Source organism: Nicotiana attenuata, chromosome 8 (assembly GCF_001879085.1).
Source record: "Nicotiana attenuata strain UT chromosome 8, NIATTr2, whole genome shotgun sequence".
Lineage (NCBI taxonomy): Eukaryota > Viridiplantae > Streptophyta > Magnoliopsida > Solanales > Solanaceae > Nicotiana > Nicotiana attenuata.
Window position 1 is genome coordinate 44,339,157 of NC_031996.1, and position 9,630 is coordinate 44,348,786.

At 31.9% G+C, this 9,630-nt stretch overlaps 1 protein-coding gene across 1 annotated transcript; it reads left to right on the forward strand.

Annotated features, from left to right (window-relative positions):
- Window positions 3,691-8,639, forward strand: LOC109231367 (ATP-dependent 6-phosphofructokinase 6-like). The gene is made up of 13 exons (XM_019397013.1): window positions 3,691-4,121; window positions 4,785-4,831; window positions 4,932-4,971; window positions 5,371-5,433; window positions 5,519-5,656; window positions 5,863-6,021; window positions 6,156-6,209; window positions 6,380-6,448; window positions 6,563-6,692; window positions 7,017-7,282; window positions 7,632-7,680; window positions 7,774-7,928; window positions 8,237-8,639. Exons 1-13 carry the CDS (start codon window positions 3,945-3,947, stop codon window positions 8,429-8,431), a joined length of 1,542 nt encoding a protein of 513 aa, XP_019252558.1. The 5' UTR covers window positions 3,691-3,944; the 3' UTR covers window positions 8,432-8,639.

Consider the following 9,630-nt stretch of genomic DNA (forward strand, 5'->3'; position numbering starts at 1 on the left):
CAAATGGATTTTTAAATATGTTGTGAGGTCATAGTTATGGAGTGTTTATCTAATTATAAATTCATTATAAAGAATTTTAAAATTCTTTGTGGCATGACCATGACATTCTAATCCATATATATATTAAAGCAAGAAAGTTACCATATATAATTGACATTATGGTTAAGCCAGGTGGCAAACTAATAAATATCAATAGTATATTATAACTTTATTATATATATATATATATATATATATATATATATATATATATATATATATTATATTTACGGAATTTGAATTAAAAGATAATTTTAAATTTATAGATAAAGTTCTAAAATTCGAATTTTATTTAAAAATAAAATTTATCTTTTTTTATCATGTTATCATACTTAGGTTAATGGTCATATGCAATAATGTTAGGAACTTTTGTTATTTTTTCTAATTATTTAAATACTACTTCTCCTCTAGCAAACAAAAAAAAAACTACTCCATAACTATAAAACTCTTTCACATTTAAAATCCTATAAGTATAGTTCTTTGAAACATTGTATATTTGAATAAAACGAAATTCTTTTAAAATAAATGTAATATATAGGGCACACGTATATGTTTATCTAAATAACAAAAAAGAGTTTACAAAACCAAATAAAAGTTTACTTACATATATAATAAAGTAAACATGCATGTTGTAGAAATAAACATTACAAAATCAGTCAATATTAAAAAAAAAAATTGTTTCTCTTTTCTTCTTGAAGAATATTTGTTTGAACGGTCAATTCGCATAAATGGACATCAAACAAATAACAAAACTTTGGCTATATACAATTGCTATCATTAATTTTAATTTAGCACATTCAAGGAATTGAATGATATAAGTTGAAACCCCTTCATTAGCTGTAGTCAAGCCAATATAGCAAGGGTATAATATTTTTTTCTTTGAAGAATATTAGTTTTGAATCATTAGATTATGTGAAAGTTTTTTTTTCAAACTCAACAAGAGAAAAATTGGTTTCTAATTGAAAGGTTCGATAGCTACTTTTAAGTGTAACAAAGAGCATATATAAAGAAAAAATTGGTATGACGTGAACTACTTTTGTAAAAAATGAAAAAAAAATTATTCGAAAAAACTCTTTACTTTTTTTAATTCAAAGAAAATAAAAAGATAAGATACTTTTGAACATTAGTAGAGAGTTTTAAATTTTTATAATAGAAGTTATATCATGGATAAACTCAAAAAACTGAAATCTTATGGAATATTTACATAATTTCCGGCCATATTTGTTGTTTACTTTTTATAGCTAATATAAATAGATGATATACCGGCAACACACGATTATGCACATATTATATATGGATTATATATAAATTACACATCATCCAATTTTTTAATTTAAGTGATCGGGTGAGCACCTATTTAGGCTGATTAGATAAAGCCAAAAGAAAAATATGAAATAATTTCAACCAAAGACTAAAAATATAATTAAAGTTCATATGTATACAATTTTTATTAAAACTCATCCTTTTATAGTGAAATAAATTAACTTTTTTAACAAAAGAAATAATGACATAAAACATAAGATAAAAGAAAATAAATATTGAAAAAAATGTTAGAAAGATCTATAAACGAGAAATAAAAGATGACAACAAATTTCTTCTTATGTTTCATCTTTGTTAAGTATAAAAAATGAAAGTTAATCTCATCGATTTCAAATATATTTTTTTCAACTCAAATACATAGATTATAAGATAAGGATATCTTAGAATATTTTTTTAATTTACATTATGTGTCGCTTTTAAAAAATCACTATTACTAACAAAATGATATGATATTTGAATTTGAATTGGAATGCAATTTGAGTAATTTGCATTGAGGTTAAGCCAAGTATGGTGTCGAAAAATAAACCGCTTGACAATTTTAAGACAATATAAGCAATGTTTTATAATAAATAATCAACTAATTTAATATTTAATGATCCAAAGAACAAAACTTTTGTATATATAGGGTATTAAAAATTCAAATTATGGGCTAGAGATATGGATAAACTTAAAGTGGAGTCATACTGAAATAAATCCGGCCAAAGAAGCATTTAAATTTTTAGATAGCCGATTAAAGTGAATTTTAAATTAAGATAATACCTTCACTTGCATCATTATAAAGATAATCTATTATTATAATATATATAAAGTTTTAGAAATTGAAATTTTAAAATAGAAATATTTTTTGAAAGATAAAATCATACCTAATAAGAGTTCAAGTCGTAGTATAAGAGTCACGTGGTAATCGAAGAATCGTTTATATCGTGTCAACCTTTGGGCTTTGCCATAAATATGAGTTATTATTTCACTTTGTGGCTATTTTTAGGTTCCAATGACACCTATGAGAATAATGCAAAAATAAAATTATCACTACGAGAATTGAGAAAATGTTAGTCTTTTTTCATGTAGTGTTTCTTAATTAATATCTGACGATTATCTATAATTATTTAGAAGGTTTAAATGTTAAGGTTATTTACATATAATTCAAATAACTCAGATATTTAACATGGTTAATGTCAAATATCAAATGGAGTAAAAAAATTCACTAGCTAAAGAATTTTTATATTTTTAGATAGCCACCTAATTAAAATGAGATTTTCAATTACATTATTATAAAAATAATTATTATTGAAAAATAATGTTTTAGAAACTGAAATTTTAAGAAAGAAATATTTTTTAAGAGATATCAACACACCAAATAAGAGTACAAGTAGTAGTAAAAGAGTTAAGTCTTATCCAAAGAGTCATTCATTGTCTCAACATTTGATTGTTTTGCCAAATATGAGATATTAGTTTGCTTCCTGACTATTTTTAGGATCCAATGACACCGGCAAGAATGGTATCAAAAAAGAAAAATAGAAGAAATGGTTAATTTTTTTCTTGTAGCTAATATCCAATGATTATCAATATTTACTGAGAAAGTGTAAATTGTAAGATTATTACATACAATCCAAATAACTTAAATATTTGACATGATTAGTGTCCGCGTATCCGCGCGGATACTAATACTAGTTTTCAAAATAAGGTCCATTAATCAATTTGTGGCATGATTATGACATTGATCGAAAAAGTTGATTAATTTATTAAGCATGATTGTCTAGAAGTACCATGTATCAAAATCACGCTATACTAACTTAATTAAACAATGAGCTAAACGCAATTTTTTTCTAATTGTTTTCTTTAACTTAGTTGATATTGCGTAAATTGACAATCATTATTTTTAGGTATTGTAAATAATTTATTCTCAATGATTACTAGATTAGCCTTCACAAAAGTCGGGGTAAGGTCCCCATATTTTTTGTTCTCCGCCTACTTTATGGGATTATAATGTTTATGTTATTCTTGTTGTTGATTACTAAATTGGCCTATCATTAGTGAAACTACGATTAATCCATATTATATAAGAGATGAAAATATTAATGTCATTTTAAAATGTATTATTGACATAAATAAAAATGTCAAAATAACAAGGTGCAGTGGAATTGCTGACCAAGAAGATAAGAGGGTGTGCGTCTACAGTTAACGTCAAGCTATTAATTAATTCAAAGTATGAGGCCATTATTGACCTCAACCCCAAATTTATTTATTTTTTTAATTAACAAAAGTCCACATATTACAGAATCTAGAATAAGATCAAAGAATCTTCTAATTTCCAGACGACTCAACAAAAAACAATTAATGTCAATAACTTTTCAAAAACAATTTCAGTCCTCTCATTTTTGCCTCTTTCATCCCATCTTCTGTTCTAATTGAACTCCTGTCAAAAAAGGCAAAACCCACGAGATAATTCAATAAACAGTTGCCACCTATGCCTTTTTATTTTATATTAAAAAGGACTTTAAATATTTGTATTTATTATATATGTTGACTATATGTATAGTTGAAAGTTGAGGGGCTGCTATTTTCAGACAAACTTGAGCAGTGGTATGGGATCAGTGGTTCAAAATTTTGTAGCTGTAACAGTACTGGGGTCCAAGAAGATTGGTTTGGATATAAGTTCAATGGGAGAAGCGCCTAATTCTCAGCAGAAGATTGTGACTGGTGATGGTGGTTATGTTCTAGAGGATGTTCCTCATTTGTCTGATTACATTCCTAATCTTCCTGTAATCTTCTCTCTTTTCCTCTAATCTTTCCCTCTTTCCTAATCTGGATTCAGTTAATTGATAAACAAGTTGGGCTATTTAATTCGTTGCTTGATCACCAGTTTCTATTTGATTAGCCATGTTCAATATTGAGGAAAACCTGTGCTTAATTTGCAATATGATTGAACTAGATTTGTGTATGATCAGGTTGATGCTTTTAGTACATTTATTTATTTTTATTTAAAGAGGCAGTTGGTAGAAAGGTTAAAAGTATGTTGGCTCTTTTTACATTTTTAATAATTTGACGTGGCAAATGATTTAATTTTTTGATTATTATAATCTAGAAAGTTCAACTACCTTTTCCTTTTAAATCACTTTTCTTCTTCTGTACAAATTCAGCTTTTTTGTTTTGTCCAGTAGATGATAGGAGTTGAAGTTGTTATTTTGACTTATTGCATTAAGAAGAGGATGCTTATTTCTGGGATGATGAGTAATTGAAGAAGAAACTAGTGGATACCTTATGCTTGTTTCTTTTTTCCTGGGAACAAGTAATGTATGAATTATGCTCTAAATGGTGTTTGTAGTGCAAAAGGCAATAAATATTTTCTCTTTTTCTTTTTTGTTAAAGAAGGTTAAGGACTTTATAGTTTGATCAACTACTAAATAATTGTCCTATTATTGCAGACATATCCTAATCCAGTGCAAGATAATCCTTCATATTCAGTCGTTAAGTAAGTCGCCAGATATTCTCCTTTCGTTCTGATTGATTATTTATTTATTTATAAAGTGCATGGAGATCAAGCTGATCAACACACTTTAACATCTTTCCAGGCAGTATTTTGTCGATGAGGATGATACGGTTGCCCAAAAGGTCAGTCCTCTTGAAATGAAAATTATTTGGGGATATCTTCTATTCATTTGGAGAAGCACTTGATACTTCTAGTGTTAATATGTTGCCTTGATTAAGACTCCAAGATTTTGAATGTTAACAGATAGTATGCCTTGAAAGCAATATTCCTAGACTTTTGCGCAATTATAACTGGAATTTGGAGGCAAAAGTCATGTGAATTTGTCGATTTTGTTGTTTGGTGCCTCTTCCATAAGTCCATGCCATGTTTTCCTGTAAGAACGTAAACAGAGCTATTGTCTAAAGATCTGCTGAAACAAACTTAAAATTCATGAATTTTGAGGTAGTAGGATGTATATCCATTATGCAATCCTGGTTGGACAAGGTTTCGTCCTGCTTACACGTTTGCCAATAAACCTACAGATTGTTGTGCACAAGAACAGTCCAAGAGGAATACATTTTCGTCGAGCTGGTCCTCGTCAAAAAGTAAGTCTGTACCTGGTGTAACTACAACATATGAAATTTCCTGATCCTCTGGTTATAAATATGAATTTTCCTGATGATTTTTCAGGTTTATTTTGAGCCAGAAGATGTTCATGCGTGTATAGTGACATGTGGAGGCTTATGTCCTGGTCTCAACACAGTTATCAGAGAAATAGTATGTGGCCTACATTATATGTATGGCGTAAAGAGGGTCATGGGAATAGATGTGAGTATGCATTTTATTTCATGACACACAGTTGTATACTAAAGCAATTACCATATATCCTTTTGACAAATAAAGCAACTTTTGTAACTTTTTTATAACTTGCTCTTTCACAACTGTTAACAGTACATTCTATCTTTGGTTTGTAATTCGAAAATTTTGCTTTATGCATGTCTGCGTCACAACTAATGAAATTTGTGGATGTGTAGGGAGGATATCGAGGTTTCTATTCCAAAAACATAATTCCCTTGACACCCAAGGTTGTGAATGATATTCATAAACGTGGTGGAACCATACTTGGGACATCTCGAGGAGGTCATGTTACCAAGAAAATAGTAGATAGCATACAGGACCGGGGTATCAATCAGGTAAGAATAAAAAATAGAAAACGATTATTTGACAACCAACTCGGGATATCTCATTAAAGAACTAATTCAGGATATTTTCTTTCCATCTAATCTTTGCATCCTGATGCGATATTCATCTCGCCTTTCGTTTGAAGGTTTATATAATTGGAGGAGATGGAACCCAGAGAGGGGCAGCGGTGATATTTGAGGTAGACCTTAGATTAATTCGTAACCATTCCACGATAACACGCTTCAGAAGAGCATCTTTTAGACCAATTCATTCTAATATACCCACTTTATGTGATGTAATATTTAGTTTGTTGATGGAGAAAACAATGAAAGTGTGTTTACTCAGGCTTATTCTGCCTTTCTCCTACAGGAAATCAGACGGCGTGGTCTCAATGTTTCAGTTGCTGGAATCCCTAAGACAATTGATAATGATATACCGGTAACTACTTTGTCATGTAGATTACCTGGCACGTTGTACTTGTGATTCAACAAGCACCAAAATTTCAGTGGGTAACTAAATTATTTTTGGTGATCTTTTCTGATTCTCTCCCAGGTTATTGACAAGTCTTTCGGTTTTGATTCTGCCGTTGAGGAAGCCCAACGTGCTATTAGTGCTGCTCATGTTGAAGCTACTAGTTTTGAGAATGGAATTGGCCTTGTGAAGTTAATGGGACGGGATAGTGGTAAGATTCACATGCTATACTTTTTGAGCTGCTGTTTGATCCACATGCTATACCTTCTCTGAGGGAAATTTTAAGAAGTACTTCAAAACTTCTTTAACATCTTAACAAGTTCTTCATTTCTGGATAACCAACATCAGTAGAGGTTTGTATTCAAATGTAAAATCAGATCGTCGATACATTGATTCTTTTTGATCCCTCAACAAGGGAGTTTCATGCTGAGACTGATACATGTACATGATAAAGCTGATCTATTTTGATTTTATAGCACATAGATTAGCATGAATTGTCTGGTCTACGTTTCTTTGACATGTATTCGATGTGCAGGGTTCATTGCCATGTATGCTACTCTTGCCAGTCGAGATGTCGATTGTTGCTTGATTCCAGAGTCCCCTTTCTATCTTGAGGGATGCGGTGGACTGTTTGAGTACATAGAGCACAGACTCAAAGAAAACGGACACATGGTTATAGTCATAGCTGAAGGTGCCGGCCAAGAGCTAGTTTCTGAGAGTTTGAGATGCACCGGTAAGCAGGATCCTTCAGGGAATAAGCTTTTACAAGATGTTGGCCTATGGATCTCGGAAAGGATAAAGGTACAGTTTCATGCTTGGCCTTTACTTAATGAAATCCACGGTCTTCCTCATTAAGTGCATATGGTGCTTGCCTTTTTATGTATTGTATATTATTCCAAATTTCATTGAATAGTTGAACACTACATTGTATGCAATTGTATGGATAGTGCCTTATTTCTGTTATTTTAAAAATTTAAGCATATATTAGTGCTTGAATGAGCTACTATGTGTCTTTGTTCCTTATGCATTTTACTCAGTCGAGATGTATTCGACATGTTCTAGAAAACAGTGATAGTCCTGAATGGCATCTGAATGAGAATGCACACTGACTCATTAGCAAGGTACTAAGTTCTATGGACTTTTTTTGCAGGAACATTTCTCTAAACAAAAGAAGATGCTCATTAATCTTAAATATATAGGTCGGTATTGATTGTTTGAATGCCAAATTTCTAATCTATTGCAGATGAGATTTGCAGGAACCTAACAACCTATTTCCCTGTTCTAATGTGCAGATCCAACGTACATGATTCGGGCTATTCCAAGTAATGCATCTGACAATGTGTATTGCACTCTTCTTGCTCAAAGTGCTGTGCACGGAGCAATGGCTGGCTATACTGGCTTTACAGTCGGTCCTGTCAATGGCAGACATGCTTACATACCCTTTAACGTGAGTTCATTTCCTTCCCCGAAAATACCAGACCTATACACACAAATACACGTACATATATGTATTATTGAATTTCCTTGACATGAGAAAAGCTTTCGGTGTAGCAGTGAAGGTGGTTCATTCTTGTATTTTTTTTTTTTGAATCCCCTTATTAGAATTCCTGACTCCGCCATTATCTTTCTTACTTTAGTGACATGAGTGTATATAATGCCCAAGATTGGCAGCTGTACTATACTAAATAGGTTTCTGCGTGAGATGCAGTGATCTGCTATTTTTGATTATGTTCTGCTTTTACATGGTACCTGCAGAGAATCACTGAGACACAAAACAAGGTTGTGATAACGGACAGGATGTGGGCGAGACTTCTATCGTCAACCAATCAACCTAGCTTCTTGAGAACAAGAGATATAATTAAAGCGCACAAGGAGGAAGAACCACCTACTCAGTTGTCAGACGATTCAACTACAGACGACAATTTGATGGAGAAACAAGTCCTCTGCTAAGTAACTTTGAACTTCATATCGATCCATTGTGTACATTGAGAAAAAAAAAAGGAGTTGAGATCTTGCGAGAGAAATCCTACAGTTCTGTAATCTCAATGTGTGATGATTACCAGCTTGGTGAGTTTTACACAATGTGTACTTTTGTAAATGTAAACAATATACAATAATTAAGAAAAGAGCATACATGATTTTGATGCAGAAACTGATACAATTTCTGTACCTGCACCAGTTTCAATCGGACTGTGAATGCAGATTGCTAATGCTATAACTATTATGGAGTATAAAATAACATTAAAATAATGTTTTAACAATGGGCGAGTAAATTTATTTGTCCATCACAGAAAAGTGGAGTAAAGAGCCATTCTGGTCCCCAAATTATGCTGTTGGTATGAATAAGACATGAAACAACAGATTGAGTTTTGTTTACCTTTTTTAGATTGAGTTTTGTTTACCTTGAAAATGGTAATGACAATTATATTTGATTTTGTGGTTCTAAAAATATGTGATTTATTTTAATACTAGTTTTTAGGCAATAGATGCTAAGTGTAAATAAAGAGAATAAGGAAAACAAACCAAAGTTATCGCAAAACCGAACCTCGAACTGGCGGGAACAGAGGCTTCGAGGTCTATTTTGGGCAGTTGGTAACGAGCTATTAATGAAGAATCCATGATAATGAAGGCCTCAAAGATGGCCTTCTCTGGTTAATAATGAGCAATAAATGAAGAACAATAAATGAACAATGAAAGAATAAGCAATAAATGTGTAGAACAATTGTTAAAGCGAAGAGAGCAGGGAGTGTTGTATTCAATGATAATTTGAATCCTTTACAAGATGACAAGCGTCCTCTTTATTTGGAAAGGGGGGGGGGGGGGGGGAATCCCAACATAGTATATATATCTAATAAATGACAAAGAAATGCTACTAGTACAGCTATACGATGGCTCAGTACGTATTTGTACTATTCTTGCAGACCTGGTCAGATCTAATCACATGGTCTTGGGAGCTTTCCCGCCTTTCCATGACGATCGCTGATTTTATGCTGCCTCGACGTGCGCCATGATGAGCCTTCGATATACCCTCTCGAGGCGAGTGCTTCGGGGCCAAGCCTTAGGCTATGCTTCGAGCCCGTCGAGGTCAGGCTTGGAACGCCGTAGAAGCCTTAAAATCGTTCTTCCCTGATTTTGACCGTATACAGATA